An 18415-nucleotide genomic window follows, 5' to 3' on the forward strand; every position below is an offset into this window, starting at 1 on the left:
CCTGACAGCAATCATTAAGTTATCGAATACATTCTAAATGTATTTATATGTGTATATATATATATATATATATATATATATATTAGGGCTGTCAAATGATTAATCGTGATTAATCACATCCAAAATAAAAGTTTTTTTTACATAATATATGTGGGTGCACTGTGTATAATTATTTTATATATATAAATAAGAAATATTTTCATGTATATACTGTATATATTTTATATATATAAATATTTTTTTTTCTTAAATATACATGCATGTGTGTGTATTTATATATATACAAAATAATTATACACAGTGCACCCACATATATTATGTAAAAAAAATGTGATTAATTGTGATTAATCATTTGACAGCCCTAATATATATATACATTATATCATCTGTGGAAGATGTAGGACCATGAAATGTCAGTCCAATCATTGCATTCGGTCCAAATGCAACAATACGATGTCCTACCTGCCTGTCAATGTATGCATTTACAGATATACCTCCACGCACCTTGCTCACGCAGGCATCACACACATCATAAGCGCGTTTCATGATATGCAGATTTAGACAGACGTCAGTCACCGAGCACCGCAACCGAAACAGTAGCCACCTTTTAAAGTTCCTCCTGAACCAAAACAACAAGCTTATGCTGCGTTCACGCCATAACTACTGTAATTAGGAAGAGATGGAAACCCGTGTCGGATCAGGGCGGTTCATGACTTGAATTTCAATGACAATAAGTTTCAATGGCAATCACGGCAACGTCTAAAATCAATCTTAAGCAGTCAGGTGGTACCGGTTAGTGCTCTTAAGTTGTTCATTGTAATGGCTGAACCGAACAGACACGCACAGTTACCTCTTATATTTAACATAATCCTTAAAACTCCACAACCAACAAGCAAACTGTGTATAAAAGTGTGTGACAAACCACCAAAAACCTCTGGCTAACATACCAGCAAATGGTTTTATGACCCCCTCCCCCAGAAGAATGCAAGGAGAGGTACTCTCACTACATTCCTTTATGTCAAGACACCTAATGTCCATAAGACCGACTTTTCCCCCACATTAATTCATAGATAAACCTTGCTGTGAATGAACATGCTTTGACATAAGAAACTGATGGTTCTTTTCAGATGGTTAAATGACTCTTTTCATAGCTTCATCCCCTTTTTTCTGATCTGGTCATTTACTTTCACTTTTTTCATTTCCCATGAGTGATTGATTTGTGTGTATGTGTTTGTTTAGATTGTAGTTATGTGTTCGTGATTAAGTTAATAAAACTTTAGTTAACTTTTAGTTAATAAAAAAAAGTTCCCTGATTCTGATTCTGCATATTAATGTCACTTAAACGATTCTTGAGTAGTAGACTACTGTACATTAAGAAAGTTATTTCCCTTACCCAGAAATGAACATTTCTTAGAATTAAAGTAATCAATAGTGAGAGTTTGCTGGACGAACTGACTAATTGATGGTAATATTAGTTTAACTACATCAAGTTAATCCGATTAACTGATCCAAGTTATTATTTATTAATAATATTTTCCTTTTAAGCTAATTTGCTACATTATGTTCATTATTATTGAAATGTTATGTCCTTTGAACATGAGGTAGTTTAATGCCGTCTCTCCTGACACTTTTGTTTGCTCCCTGCTGTGTGCATTCATGTTCGCTCTGAAGGGAGGGTGGGATGCTTTCAAAGCTCGCTATGGCTAGTCTGTCCAAAAATTGCCTATCCTACATTTAAATCAAATCACGATACAGTATAAGCTGGGTTTCCATCCAAACGTGAAGTGAATCTTTTCAAAGTTTGCAAAAAAACAAAAAACAAACAAATGCGAATTTGGTGCGTTTCCATCAAGTAGTTTGAGCGGATGGCGGTGGTAACCTAGTAAATAACAGTAAATAAAATTAGTCACGTGGGTATTGTGTTGGGATGTTAATACTACATTACCCATAAGGCTTTGGGGAGTGTATGACGTAATGTGTGCGACGCAAGTGGTGAGGGTGTTGTCAGATGAATACTGCGAGAATTGCACATGGTGTTGAGTGAGCTGTTGCTCTCAATAAATCATAATAGAACATATACCTGGTGTGAGCGTATATGTGACATGGTGTCAGAAGTTCGTCGTACCCGCTAACCAAACTAAAAGGGATGTCGTTGTTCCAAGCTCCAGAATCGTTCGATTTTAGCCAGCCCTCTACATGGCCTCTGTGGATCCAACGCTTCGCGCGATTTCGGATTGCTACAAAGTTGGATAAAGAGGACGGTGGCGTTCAAGTAAACTCACTGCTATACGCTATGGGGATGGAGGCAGAGACAATATTCGCCTCGTTTCGGTTCGCGGAGGCCGCCCATTCCAGCGATTATCAGCAGGTAGTGGACAAGTTTAATGAACACTTCATACCACGCAGAAATATAATACATGAACGTGCATTCTTTCACCAACGGTCGCAAAAGACCGGTGAATCAGTCGAAGCTTTTGTTAGAGGACTGTATGAGCTGGCGGAGCGTTGTGAATTTGGAACACAGAGAGACAAACACATTCGCGACAGACTGGTTATTGGAATAGCCGACCGTGGTGTGTCACAAAGACTTCAGATGGAAAGTGATTTGACACTTGAGAGAGCAGTGCAGATGGCACGACAGGCAGAGCTCGTAAAAACGCAAAATTCGGCAGTGGCGATGTCCGTTGAAGTGGCAGCGTTGCAGCAGCGGCATAGAGGTAAACACCGCGATACTGGTAAGAGAATAAACAAGAAGGGACAGCACGGGGATAAACAAACAGAAGATAAACTGTGTTCACGTTGCAATAGATGTCATGGGCCACGTGACTGCCCCGCATATAATAAGCAATGCCGTAAATGCAGTAAACTCGGGCACTTTGCTGCGGTCTGCCAAAGCAAGGCTGTGAGAGCTGTACAAGTGCGATACAGCGATAATGATGACTGTGAAGCATACTTTCTGGGCAGTATTGAGAAAAGTGATTCAGAGTCTGACTGGCTGGTGAGTATTCCTGTGTGTGGTAAAACAGTAACCTTTAAAATCGACACGGGGGCTGACATCACGATTATGTCCAATGACACTTACCAAAGTCTGCCACAGCGCCCTCCGTTGAACAAAACGGCAATACAGCTTAACAGTCCCGGTGGCAATGTGAAAGCAATAGGAATTTTTTTTGCTGAGACTGAAAGAAATGCAGCTCGTCACCAATTTTGGATTTATGTAGTCTATGGACATTATTCAAATAACCTTCTCAGCAGAAGTGCGGCCTGTGCTATGAGACTGGCAGCCAGAGCAGACCACATTCGGGCAGAAGTATTCGGGGAAATTGGCTGTCTGAACTGCAAGCCGATAAAAATTGAATTGAAGTCAGATGTACAACCCTACAGTTTAGCAACACCATGCAGGGTGCCTTTTCCATTGATCCAGAAGGTTGATGAGGAGCTACAGCGAATGCAGTCCATGCAGATAATACACGAAGTTACACAGCCCACTGACTGGTGCGCTCCAATGGTCCCAGTAGCCAAGAAAAATGGCAAAGTCAGGATATGTGTAGACTTAAAGCGCCTCAACAAAGCAGTGAAAAGAGAAAAATTCATGCTACCTACCCTGGAGGACGTTGCTGTTAAGCTGTCAGGGGCTAAATTGTTCTCAACGCTTGACGCATCATCTGGATTCTGGCAAATCCCGTTGGACTGCAATAGTTCAATGCTTACGACGTTTATCACTCCAAGAGGCAGATTTTGTTTTCAGAGACTTCCCTTTGGGATCACATCAGCTCCTGAGATCTTTCAGAGGGAGATGACCAAGCTGCTGGAGGGACATGAGGGCTGTGTAGTGGTCATGGACGATGTGCTGGTGTATGGCAGAGATCAAGAGACACATGATAAGAATCTGGAGGCGGTTTTGCAGACAATCCTGGAGTCAGGACTGAAGCTCAATAAAGACAAATGCCATTTCGGTGAGACAGAACTCTGTTTCTTTGGGCACATCATTAGCAGTGATGGCGTGAAACCCGATCCGGATAAAGTCAAAGCGATTACAGACCTGCCATGCCCCAAAGACATCACCCAACTCCGACAAGTGCTAGGTATGGTAAATTACCTCGGAAAGTTTCTACCTGACTTGTCCACGGTGTTGCACCCACTCAACGAACTGCTCAAGAAAGATTCTGCATGGCTGTGGGACACGCAACAGCAGCAGGCCTTTAGCAAAATAAAGGCAATGCTGTCCTCTGCTCCAGTATTAGCTTTCTATGACGTCACAAAACCTACCATTGTGTCCGCGGATGCCAGCAGTTTCGGACTGGGTGCCACTCTGTTGCAAATCCATGGCGACAAGACACTTCCTATAGCTTTCTGCTCCAGAACCTTATACTGTGCTGAATTGAAATACTCTCAAATAGAGAAAGAATGTCTGGCTGCGGTTTGGGCATGTGAGCGGCTTTCCTGTTATCTACTGGGCCTGGGTGAGTTTACACTGCAAACGGACCATAAGCCCCTGGTTCCCCTGATTAACACTTATGATCTGGACAAAACACCCTTGCGCTGTCAACGTCTGCTAATGCGCCTGATGCGTTTCAACGTGAAAGCCATCCATGTCCCAGGCAAGTCATTAGTTGTGGCTGATACCCTGTCACGCAACCCCATAACAGAGTCAGAGGTTTCAGACACCGAAGAGGATGTGCGAGCTTATGTGGAGGCCGTGATTCAGACCCGGCCAGTGTCAGAGCCCAAGTTGAATGCAATTCGTGAGTCCACTTCCAACGACCCGATTATGAGGAAGGTAATGCGCTTCATCAAAGAAGGTTGGCCACACCACGTGCCGTCGGAGCTCATAGCTTACCATGCAGAACGAGCATCATTGTCCAGGGCTGAGGGACTACTCTTACATAGCGACAGGATCGTAGTTCCCACCGCACAACGACGAGATATCCTTGACCGATTGCATGAAGGTCACCAAGGGCTAAACAAATGTAGAGAACGAGCAAAAATGTCAGTTTGGTGGCCTGGCATCGGGGCAGATCTTTATGCAAAGATATCTCAATGTGCCTTCTGTCACGAGCACAGACCAACCCAGAGAAAGGAGCCCTTGGTCACCACTCCACTTCCTCCCAGCGCCTGGCACACGATTGGAGCAGATCTACGTGAAAGTGGAGGTAAAAATTATTTGGTGGTGGTGGATTTGTATTCTAGAGACATTGAAATTGCCCATTTACACTCCACTAGCAGCCGCAGTGTGATCACCTCCCTAAAGGGGATGTTCGCAAGATGGGGAATTCCAAATGAACTACGCTCTGATAACGGTACTCAGTTCAGCAGCATAGACTTTGCGGACTTTTGTAAGGGCTGGGGCATCCTGCACACTACTAGCAGTCCCCATTACCCACAGTCCAATGGGGCTGTTGAGCGGGCTGTTAAAACAGCAAAGCATATCCTGCGCCAACCCGACCCTCACTTGGCCCTCTTGAGCTACAGGGCTACTCCAATTGCAGCTACCGGTGCAAGCCCTGCTCAGCTAATGTTGGGACACCAAATTCGCACTACATTGCCTGTTCTTGAGAAAAATTTGCGAGCATGTCTTATCAGTCTTGACAAAGTGGCTGGGAAGGACAAACAAGCTAAAGCTGCTTACAAACGCTTCTTTGACAAAAGACATTCAGTCCGGATGCTTTCCCACCTAAACCCCGGAGATCAAGTTCTCTTGAAGTTGGACGGGGAGAAAGCATGGTCCACATCAGGTGTGGTGGTGAAGCACACAAAGGAGCCACGTTCCTATTTGGTGCAGACACAAAGTGGAACTGTTCTGAGACGTAATAGGCGTCACTTACAGAGAGTGGGGCCCACAAGAACTGATTCTGCAAAGACTGACATGGACAGTTTTTCACAATCCCCACTAATGCAGAAACCGCATGAGCATTCCACACCTGTCATGAATGCGGAGCAAGCTCCACCGGACTCTATTCCTGGTCCGAAAAAACCCTCTAGTGGCAGGGTAATGAAACTGCCAGTTCGGTACAGAGACTAGTAGTGGATCATATCCCCTATTTGTTTAAAGAGTTGTTTATGGTATAATACGGAGTATATTATTGTTCAGGAAACAGTATTTCTCATTAGTAATTAGTAACAGTAAGGTAAACTGACTGGAATGTTATTCTAATTTGATTGTCTTAATAAGTGTTACTTCTCTGTTGTAATGGGTGTTATGTTGTTTAAAAGGGGAGATGTGTTGGGATGTTAATACTACAATACCCAAAAGGCTTTGGGGAGTGTATGACGTAATGTGTGCGTGAATACTGCGAGTGGTGAGGGTGTTGTCAGATGAATACTGCGAGAATTGCACATGGTGTTTAGTGAACTGTTGCTCTCAATAAATAATAATAGAACATATACCTGGTGTGAGCATATATGTGACAGGTATTATGTACGCTACGTCAGAATTTATTCGGCAAATGCGTTTCCATCTCCCATTATTTGCATTAACTCTTTTTCGCACAAGTCAAAAACCACCTCAAGCGAAAGAAACAACTTTTTTGCGAGTTACGGGATTTTTTTTTTTTTTTTGCCATTTCTATCACTCGTTTCTGATGCAATACTTGCCAATTAAAACAGGGTGATGGAAACATAGCTATAGACTAGTGACTGTGAATATTAAACAGCAAAATGACTTTTTAAAAATGAATCCTGCATGTTGAGAATCCTGCATGTCTCTGTGTGAATGAATTGCTCAGACATGCGGTTTCATTTACCACACACACACACACACACACACACACACACACTCTAAAGCGTGTGACGCTTGTGATGTTCTCAGCCTCTGCCGCCTCACAATATGAGGACATTAAAGTCCCCATGAATTCAAAATTGACCATACTTACTTTGTTTGCCTAAATTGATTGTTTTGTGGTGAACAATTCCAAGTCAATCCACACAAAACATTTTTTTGGCTTCGTAATCTTTAATCAAAATCTGAAATTTCCCCTCCCCTCTGCATTGGAGGACCTTCCCTGATGACATAGGTTTGACAGTTTGGGTGTCTGCTTAAAGGGCATATTGCAGGTTAGAGGACCCAACGAGTGAATGTATAGAAAAACAATGTAGTAATTACATTTTCTTTAAAATATACTTATAAATAGCTTACATTGGCTTCTGGAGTCGTTTTTGTGAGAGAATTTTACTTCCGCATCTGAAAATGGGCGTGACGGGCGTGACGTAACGGGCGGGACGTAACGGGCGGGAGAGCGGTCGATTCAAACCATTCAAACAACAGGAAAAGAATGGATCGCAATGACATTTCGGACTTACTCGTATGACAGACCACGGACGACAGCCTTACAATTATGAGCCTGCTATGCTGCCGAGAGAGCAGGGACAGGCCAGGATTAATGTTAGACAGAACAACGGTGAGAGGAGACACACATTATTGCAAAAGTATTATTATAAAAAAACTTGTGTGGAGTGAGTGTGCGCAGCCGCAGTTTATTCAGGAAATTGATAAAAGTGGCATGGGAAAAACAGGTTGTACCTAGAGCATGGCGCAGAGCAGGTGGAGTCTTTATACCTAAAGAAAAAGTCCCAGTCAGTTTCGTCCTATTTCACTATTAAACGTTGAAGGTAAGATTTTCTTCAGCATTATTGCCCAGAGATTGTCCACCTACCTATTAAAGAATGGCTTCGTTGACACTTCAGTTAAAAAAGCGGGCATTCCAGGGTTCTCAGGATGCTTAGAACACATCAATGTTATCTGGCAACGAATTCAGTCAGCTAAAAAGGAGAGGAAGGAGCTCCATGTGACATTCCTGGATTTGGCTAATGCATATGGTTCAGTGCCACATGAGCTTCTTTGGGCAGCATTTGATTTTTTCAGAGTACCAATGTCAATAACAAATTTAGTGAAAGCCTATTTTGGAGATTTGCAATTTAGTTTCTCAACTCCAAAATTCAGCACTGCATGGCAATGCTTAGAGGTTGGAATAATGGCAGGATGCACCATTTCTCCACTGGCTTTTACCATGGCAATGGAAGTAATCATTAGGGCATCAAGATGGGTAGTTGGAGGAGAGCGCTTGGCTTCTGGGATGCGACTACCACCAATCAGAGCACACATGGATGACATGACAACCATGACTACAACAGTAGCCTGCACTAATCGGTTATTGGGGAAGTTAACAGATAATATCGAATGGGCACGAATGCAATTTAAGCCCTCTAAATCAAGGAGCATCTCGATAGTTAAAGGAAAGGTAGTAGATAAAACATTCTTCATTAATGGTGAGGCAATACCAACAGTTTCTGAGAAGCCAGTGAAGAGTCTTGGGAGATGGTACGATGGGTATCTAAAGGACACAGTTCGAGTGGGAGAAGTTAGACGACAAGCAGTGGAAGGGTTGAAGAGCATAAACAGCTGTGCTCTACCTGACAAACTAAAACTCTGGTGCTTTCAGTTTGGTCTACTGCCAAGGTTGCTGTGGCCACTGACTGTGTACGAGGTTTCTTTGACAACAGTGGATAAGCTGGAAGCGTTAATAAGTTCATACATCAGGAAATGGTTGGGAGTTCCACACTGCCTCAGCAGAGTGGGACTTTATAGTAAAGGAATATTGCACCTGCAAGTCTCTGCTTTAACCGAGGAGTTCAAGTGTGCCAAGGTCAGGCTGGAAATTACCTTAGTAGAGTCACGTGACAAATGTGTAAGAGAGGCAGCCCCTGTGTTAAAAACTGGTAGAAAGTGGTCAGCAAAGAAATCTGTAGTAGAGGCAAAGGCTGACCTACAAATTGGGGATATCGTGGGACAGGTACAGCATGGAAGAGGGGGTTTTGGGCTCAGTTTAGCTCCTCCTAAATGGCACAAGGCAGGCCCAGCTCAAAGGAGGAAGCTGGTAGTCAACGAGGTGCGAAAGCAGGAGGAGAGGATGAGATGTATAAAGGCCATTTCCCAGCCCAAGCAGGGAGAGTGGATGAGATGGGAGAGTGTGGAACAACGCAAGATGGGCTGGTAAGACCTTTGGTCAATGGAAGAGAGTAGGATCAGTTTCCTTATTAGGTCAACATATGATGTTCTCCCATCACCGCAGAACCTAAACCTCTGGGTAGGAGAGGATCCCTCTTGTCCTTTGTGTTCATCACCTGCCACATTAAGGCACATTTTGACAGGATGTAAGGTGGCTCTTAGCCAAGGTCGGTTTACTTGGCGCCATGACCAAGTACTGCGATGTTTGGCTTTAGCATTGGAAGGCAAACGTAGTATGACCAATAAGTTGCTGCCTGTTCTAGCAAAACATTACACGCAGAAGACAATATTCCTCCGCCCAGGCGAGCAACCACCAAGAAAAGGTGTTAACACCAATTCTCGCCCAGGACAACTGGAAGCTGCTAGGGACTGGAAGATGCTGGCTGATCTTGATCAACGGCTTATTTTTCCACCTGAGATTGCCACCACCAACCTACGACCAGATATTGTTTTGTGGTCCGGATCAGCACGCATTGTTCAACTGATAGAGTTAACAGTGCCATGGGGGGATGCGGTAGATGAGGCATATGAGAGGAAGAAACTGCGGTATGCTCATCTGGCCACTGAAGCAGAACAGCGAGGATGGAGAGTCCAGGTTTATCCAGTGGAAGTGGGTTGTCGAGGTTTTGTGGCACACTCTACAACCCGGTTCCTCAGAGACGTCGGATTCAGTGGCCAAGAGTTGCGTCGCACAGTAAAGAACTTTTCTGAAGCAGCAGAAAGGAGCAGCAACTGGCTGTGGTTGAGACGGAAAGATTCGGGCTGGCTGTGTACAGGCCGCCATGCTACGGTTTCGTAGAATTGTTAAAACTTGAAGAGTCTGTTGGTTTATTTGGATAAGTTGTATAGTATTTACAGTCATTACGTTCCTGTGTATATTGCGTGAATGACGGGTGGTTGGGCAGATATTGTGTTTTTGCGGTAGGTGGTATGCCATACGGAACCGTTGCCACTGAAACTGCATATTAACGCACCAGTGGGGCTCGACAGCCTTAGTAAAACGGGTTGGCGCGTATGGTTCGGTTGCGGAGAGATTGTGAGATTGTGGTTAGGTCTCAGCAGCAGGAGGGATGTAGAGGTCAGTAAGCTGGGCTGAGTTGAGTGGGGGACGGAGGGGGGTGACTCTGGGACGCCAGAGTCACTGTCGAGCCCTCTTGAGGTGTCGTGGGCTAGTCGACGAAACACTGAGGACGGAAGGTGCCCACTTGAAGACCCTAGAGATGTCCCCTACTCGGCTCAATCCAGACGGTTGTCGTGCTGGTCCACTGGGGAGACCACACTGTAGTTGCAGCCGTCGTGTGTGCTGACGCGCCAAGTACACTGCAGCCGTTAGCGCCGGACAGAAGGGGAGTCACACCACCACGTGGAAAGAAGCGTAAATGGATGGAGAAGCATAGTTTACTGTAAAGCTACGTCTTAGTGTTGCTTATCTTGCCGAAAGCCGAGTACAAATCAGCATGAAGTTTTAACATCTACTCTCGTGTAATGGAAATCTTGCGTCACTTAATCGCGCGTATTTTTGATTAGCTTAGCTGTCAGATACTGAGTAAACATTAAAAGAACAGGCCTATTCAATCTTCCCTGGATGTTTTTTTTTAACGAAGAAATTAAATAATAGCAATCAGGAGAATGGAAGCAGCAAAAAAAAAAATGAGGACTGTAGTGCTGTCGGCAAAACATTATACCACTGCAATAAAAACTGCACTGCAACAAAAAGGCATATGTGTTTTTATATTTAATACTGTTCACTGTAAGTTTTAATTAATAGTGTAATAGAGTTAATAGTACATCGTTCATTCTGTTTGGTAAAATGTGAGGTGTATATCGTTCGGTAATGTCGTTGTTCTACATGAACGGCGTTTCTACATGAAACGCCGCCACGGCAGGTGTCGTGGTGAGAGACCACTGCTAACTTATAGATATAGCCTATACACGTTCGCTAACGATATACATTGTGCTCTCAATGTTGTACAGATTATTACCATCGTATATGAGTTAATAGCAAAGCTATTATTGGTCATCTAGGAGTATTGGAATTTACCAATAACAGAATAAACTATAAGCGTTGATCAGGCGCGTATGTCATGCTCATTAATATCCGTCCAGACTAACGTTACGTGATATAACTTAGCGGTTTCTCATCGAGAGACAGATAGATATTTTTATTCCTGATATACACGTTTTTGTTCCTCCGATCTGGTGTACGCTACACACGATCGCGTTTTTTGAAGCCGATGCGGAAGAGTAATCCTGTCTCTACAGCTGCAAAAACCGCACACAGGCACGATAGACAGCACCAGGGGCGTTGCTAGGGTCTTGATACATTGGGGGCTTAGCCCAGTCCCCACTCAAAAGTTGAGAAGGATATTACCCCTCTAGGGGGGTCCGGGGGCATGCTCCCCCGTAAGAAAATTTTAAATATTCCATATTTTAAAGCATCAATCTGATGCATTTTGAGATGCATTTTTTGCCAACCTGGAGAGCTGGAGAAACTTAACTTCAGCCATGAGTCAAAAATATTATGGCCTCCGTAGCGTTAGCTAATCATTTTCCAGAGCTTTAGCTAGCTGGCTAACGTTGCGTTCTCTCCTGCTGTGTTCAACGACTCAATTCATCAAGCTAAGCCTATGTCAACAGAGCTCCTGGATAACTTAGATATAGCCTACCAGAAAATATTAGGGATGTCCCGATATAATTTTTTCTGAACCGATCTAATCCGATACCAAAAATTCTGAGTATCAACCGATACCGGTCCAATACCAGCGCAGTTTTTTTTTTAAATCAAGTATAATTTCTATAACTCTGTGTGTTGAACTGATAATCACTCTTTTGTGTGTTAAACACAATCTACTTAATACAGACAACTTCATTTTAAATAAAAACAACAAATCAAAAAAAAATATATATGATCATAACCTATGACAAAAATTATATTATAAACTACACTCACCGGCCACTTTATTAGGTACACCTGTCCAACTGCTCGTTAACACTTAATTTCTAAGCAGCCAATCACATGGCGGCAACTCAGTGCATTTAGGCGTGTAGACATGGTCAAGACAATCTCCTGCAGTTCAAACCGAGCATCAGTATGGGGAAGAAAGGTGATTTGAGTGACTTTGAACGTGGCATGATTGTTGGTGCCAGAAGGGCTGGTCTGAGTATTTCAGAAACTGCTAATCTACTGGGATTTTCACGCACATCCATCTCTAGGGTTTACAGAGAATGGTCCGAAAAAGAAAAAACATCCAGTGAGCGGCAGTTCTGTGGGCGGAAATGCCTTGTTGATGCCAGAGGTCAGAGGAGAATGGCCAGACTGGTTCGAGCTGATAGAAGGGCAACAGTGACTGAAATAACCACTCGTTACAACCGAGGTATGCAGCAAAGCATTTGTGAAGCCACAACACGCACAACCTTGAGGCGGATGGGCTACAACAGCAGAAGACTCCACCGGGTACCACTCATCTCCACTACAAATAGGAAAAAGAGGCTACAATTTGCAAGAGCTCACCAAAATTGAACAGTTGAAGACTGGAAAAATGTTGCCTGGTCTGATGAGTCTCGATTTCTGTTGAGACATTCAGATGTTAGAGTCAGAATTTGGGGTAAACAGAATGAGAACATGGAACCATCATGCCTTGTTACCACTGTGCAGGCTGGTGGTGGTGGTGTAATGGTGTGGGGGATGTTTTCCTGGCACACTTTAGGCCCCTTAGTGCCAATTGGGCATCGTTTAAATGCCACGGCCTACCTGAGCATTGTTTCTGACCATGTCCATCCCTTTATGGCCACCATGTACCCATCCTCTGATGGCTACTTCCACCATGTCACAAAGCTCTAATCATTTCAAATTGGTTTCTTGAACATGACAATGAGTTCACTGTACTAAAATGGCCTCCACAGTCACCAGATCTCAACCCAATAGAGCATCTTTGGGATGTGGTGGAACGGGAGATTCGCATCATGGATGTGCAGCCGACAAATCTGCGGCAACTGTGTGATGCCATCATGTCAATATGGACCAAACTCCCTGAGGAATGCTTCCAGCACCTTGTTGAATCTATGCCACGAAGAATTGAGGCAGTTCTGAAGGCAAAAGGGGGTCCAACCCGTTACTAGCATGGGGTACCTAATAAAGTGGCCGGTGAGTGTAGATTAGTGGATAACTCAGTAAAATTTAGTCTAGAAAAACAATAATTGTATAAAATATGAACATTTAGTGAAAAAAAAACATTATTTAGTGGGGAACAAAGAGACAATAAGTGTAGCACTAAATCAGGTAAAATGTTACACATTGCTCTTTGTATAGTTGTAAAATACATTCATGAAAAACAAGATAAAAATCAGAAAGATCAATTATTATATATAGTCTACTATAAAATTAAGACATTTTTAAATGTATAGCAGAGCTGTTTAATGAGGCAGCAACATATGATAGATAGGACAGAACAGAACAAAAAAAGCTATTAATAATCTTTCATTGCGCAAAAGTATTATGATATAATTATGAAAGACTCATGTGCGGCACACAGCGCTTATGTGCATCTCGAGTGCAGAATGATGCGCTTGATGTCACGAACCACACCAGGAAACACAGGAGAAGATCCAATTGCAGAAAGTATGTTTAATTAGGGAAATCCGTTACTCAAAATCCAGTCCAGGCAATAGTCGATATATCATAATCCATCCAAAACAAGAACATAAACAGGAACACAGAAGTGGCGTGATAAATACAAGGACTCCGTGACACATACTAAAACAGACAGGGTATATATACACAGGGAAATGACAATGATAATGGGGAACAGGCTGAGTGCAATGATCAGTGATAAGAGACAGCTTAGTGCAATGAAAAGACAAGGATCATGGGGGATGTAGTTCAAGAGTGTGATGGACACCGTGGGGAAGGAGGACATCTAGTGGTGACCCAAGGAACATAAACCAGACACTGTGACACTTGAAGCAACACAGAGTCACAGCGCGCAGAAAAGTTCAAAGCACAAAGGAAAGGCATATCGATGCATAATGTATTATACAGTAACAGTATCTATCTATGCAATAGTTTATTGAGCCTTTTCTTTTAACAGTTTTAAATTTCAGTTAATGTGCGCGTGAAGAACAATTATAGTGCTCTCCAGTGTTGTGATCTAACACCAAACAGTCCTGCAAGATCAGTCATTTTATGCGAAACCATAGAGCTTTATCTACCTATAAAGTATAATAATAGTAACATTGAATCATCTTGGAGAGAGTTTCATCGTTGACTGTCGTAACCAAACGCAACGCGCTGTTTGATGCTGAATGGAGAATGACTGACAGCCGCAGCGGAGGGAAACGTTTACGTGATCTTGAATTTAACGACTTAAATTTTTATTTCTATCTCACATTATACTATAGTCTTCATATAGTATATAGTATACCTTCCCCCTCTAATGTCCATAATAGCTACCACCAGAAGCCACGCCCACAAACAACAATGACAGTCAAGCCCTAAAGCTGTAAGTTAAAGGAGCTGTATGTAAGAAATGTATTTCAATTAATCATAAAATGGCCCTGATATGTCTCTAGACATTAAGAAATCATGTTCATTTCAAATACTTATATCACTGACAACAGTAGTACGGCCACGATATTGTCATTTAAAAAGTGCAGTTGCAGCCCTCAACTGATGTTGATGTTGTCATCTTGTGTTTTGGCCTGAAGCCCCACCCTCCACCTATCTACCAATCACGAAGTCAGTAGTGTTTCGGCATCCGGGTTGCCAGCTCTGCTCTAGTTGAAAGCTCCTTGTAGCAGCCTACGTTCCTGCTGGATCCTGCAGCCTATCTGGCAACCTCGAGTCAGGGGGGAGGGGGAGGGGATACACCGCTCTACAGTAATTTGAAAGTGATTGCAGTACCAATTTTGGCCACAATCTTACATACAGCTCCTTTAACTGATGGCTCTTTTAGGCTCTCTCTCTCCTCTGGTGCGCACTCTAAATGCAAGCGTGCATTTTAATCGTCTATAATACATGATTCCGAAGGATAGATTAAAAGACCAGGTCATTTTTTTTTTTTTTTTATAAATACAAAATTATTAAAAAATAATAAAAATTATCAATAAATTATTTTTTTTTGAGATCCGGGGCTAAAAAAAAAACATCCGGGGCTGAAGCCCCGAATGCCCATGTCTAACGACGCGCCTGGACAGCACCGTCCCTTTTCTTGTTAGGAAACCTGTGGACTCGATGTCCTGACAGGCCGGAGTTTTTGCAACCTCCACAAACACAATTTACCATGACGATGATGAATTAAAATACAAAAACTACCGAAAACACGGATTCACGACTGCTCTTACTGACTTTTTTTTTAATTCGATGCCACAAGAACAAGAGGTTTTACATATTCACAATATCACATTAACATTAGCTGCCAGGATGCCAGGAAATAAAAAATACAAAAAAAGTTTTACATAAAATCCAGTGCTTTCAAAGCATTACATGTTTTCATTGCTTTTTTGCTTTTAGTTTGTTCCAAAAGATGTACATATAATGTGAAGTCATTTATAAAATGTGAAAAAAAGCCCAATTCTTTTTATGTATATGGTATTTTCCTAATAAAACAAATAACTGTATAATAATATGTTGTTCTTTACATTCCAAATTGTCATTCTGAGTATAAAAAAGCAAATTTACCCGCTCTACTGAATACAAACCTATCTGCGCTGCTGATGCTCCCTCCCTCTGGTGACGTAAAATGACGCGATGTTGAAAAAAAAAACGTTTTTTTACGAGCAGTCCAAGAAACGCTCACTTTATCTACTAAATTTGTGCCCTTATGTCGTTTTAAAACATTTTAAATCCTGCATTACCTTTTTCATATGGTATTTTCATACAAGGTTATATGTTAATTTAGATTTTTTTTTTAACCTGCAATATGCTCTTTAACATCCGTAAACACGCCCCTCCAACTGACAGTAGACAGGCTGAATGAAAACACCTTTTCTAGATCCAATCAGGTGCTAGTTGGAAAAAAGCCACACCCACTATTTTGCCTCATTTAGTAATCCGTTTCTCTCGGAAATACGTCACAACACTGGAGAAAAGTCGTTTGCAACTTCCGGTTCACGGGGACTTTAAACTTCATCTCCAGAGCTGCTCTGAGAGTCACTTCATCAGAATTTTACCATTTTTTACCAAAAAAAAGTTCAGTTTAACTTGAAGAAATTGTGAAAGAAATATATTACTGTTGTACAGTAGAATTGAGCTACGTCTCAATGTAATAATAATACTAACACTAATAATAAATTATTATTAAAAATATTTTTTTAAAGGAATAATCGTAATTGTCCATTAAAATGGAATCCAGAAAACTTAAAGCAGAAAACAGAATTTGGGAAAAAATTCATTTAAACTTATTTCATAGTGCCCTAAACATGTCATTTTTGTTAAACTTTTAATAAATTGTTGTTAAATTGTATAAGTTTCATGATTTCAATTAATTAGACATGCTTTTTGATTACAATATTTTTTATTTAACCATTAAATTTGAGTCCAAAAAAAAAAAAAAAATCTACAATTTAGCATCTTTTGGGGTTGACAGAGTAACTAAAGTGTGAGACAAAGGCATTTCATGTGTTACTCTCACCTGCACTTGTATTAGTCGAGTGGTCCTGGGGTGGTGTTTGGTCTACATAATCTATGGAGACTCCATCAGCTGAGCCTCTTACCCATTCAAATCCATCACCCTGGATGAGCTCATACCAACCGCATGAGTCAGACTCGAAATCACACCGTGCCGCTGAAAGTCAAATTAACATTATGAAGGAATAATAAAATAATAATGTAAAGGATAAAACAACCCTTTCAAAGCAGTGTATTTTTTTAACAAATGATTATGCAAAAAACTTGGTCAATTGCTTATTGTAAAAAAAACAACAACAAAAAAACAGGGTGTTTGATTTTAATCAAAGTAAATGTTTATTAAAGGGGTCATAAGATGGTTCTAAAAAGAACATTATTTTTGTGTATTTGGTTTAATGCAATGCGTTTACGCGGTTTTAGTTTTAAAAAAGTCATTATTTTACACATACCGTACATTATTGTTGCTCCTCTATGCCCCTCCTTTCTGAAAAGCGTCGATTTTTACAAAGTTCATCATTCTGGTTCTGAAAAGCGTGGTTTGCTCTGATTGGCAAGCGATTCAGTGCATTGTGATTGGCCCGAAAACCTTATGCGTGTGTCGGAAATGTCACGCCTCTTACCATATTTGGAACGTCAGATCCCAAAGCAATAATGACAGGTGATAGTCAATATCGAGCTCGAATCTGACCAAGCTGATCGATCAACTTTGCCAGCGCGACTGGACCAGAACGTATCAGATTGGTAAGGGTTTATTTCATTGGGGACATTACTGATTATAATGACTAAATACTGTCTTTTTACGCGTCACGCTACGGGGGGGAGAACACTATGTAAACATAAAACCATGTCTGCATTTTTTTGATCATAGAAACAACATACAAGCGCCACTCTATTATATGCTCAAAACTCGCGTTTGAATAGTCGGTAGCAAATTATTAAAATGTGAAAACATACTTACAGGCTGTGTTTGTGAGTCAGAAGCGCCAGAGTGTTCTAGCAAAGATATATTGCCCCACTTTTTAGAATCAGCCTTTGTGTACAGCCGGCCTTGTACTCTCTCAGGTTCTGGAAACAGTCCTCCGAAAAATGCGCAGCACACAGTCGAATATTTTGGTTGTACTGTTATAAAACTTAACCACTGTTTTCTAATTATGTCCTCTTTTGGAAGGCCAAACAAAGTAGTTTGGCTTTCGCAACGAAAAGCAGTGTCTCCACCCAGCAGCGCCGGCGACAACAATAATACAGCGAGAATAAAAGTTACGCCTTTTTTCTTTGCATATTCTGTACATTTGGGCGGTGTTATGAAACTCTGCCCTTTCATTTTTGACCAAAGAAGCCCAGAGGGTTAAACAGTGACATGGCTCATTTTCCAGTGAAATCATGTCAACTTTAAGCTCTTTTGATCTTTGAGTCTATTTACTTACAACAGTTGGCCTCATCCTCTCCATTGGGGCAGTCTAAAGAAAAGTCACACACTTTCACCCCATCCACATAGACATTTTCCCCACAGTGAAAGTCAGTTGAAAGGGGTGCCTTGATGTCAGTCTCTGAAGAAAACAATAAAGCCAACACATATATATTATAGAAAAAGTAAACAAAAGTGAAGTGAAGTATCTCATAAAGTGGAGAGCTTCTGAGAGCTCCTTCCTGCATCATTCACCTTTGTTAATAAAATATACAGTCAGCTTTGTTCTGTTCTGTCTGTATTTATGGTTTTCTCATAAACAGTTAAGCATTTTTTGTGATAAATGTATAAAATATAGTTAATGACTTACTGAACAGCTATA

At 41.7% G+C, this 18415-nt stretch overlaps 1 protein-coding gene across 2 annotated transcripts in view; it reads right to left on the bottom strand.

Annotated features, from left to right (window-relative positions):
- malrd1 (MAM and LDL receptor class A domain containing 1) overlaps positions 1–18415 on the bottom strand; it is a 72605-nt gene that overhangs the window by 40477 nt on the left and 13713 nt on the right. For both annotated transcript variants that reach the window (XM_056248435.1, XM_056248434.1), the window contains exons 6-7: positions 18053–18175; positions 16633–16785 (exon numbers count right to left, since the gene is read on the bottom strand). In XM_056248435.1, the coding sequence (XP_056104410.1) occupies positions 16633–16785; positions 18053–18175 (276 nt within the window). The remainder of the gene's footprint in view (positions 1–16632; positions 16786–18052; positions 18176–18415) is intronic.

Source organism: Rhinichthys klamathensis, unplaced genomic scaffold (assembly GCF_029890125.1).
Source record: "Rhinichthys klamathensis goyatoka isolate OS25496 unplaced genomic scaffold, OSU_Roscu_1.1 h1tg000055l_1, whole genome shotgun sequence".
Lineage (NCBI taxonomy): Eukaryota > Metazoa > Chordata > Actinopteri > Cypriniformes > Leuciscidae > Rhinichthys > Rhinichthys klamathensis.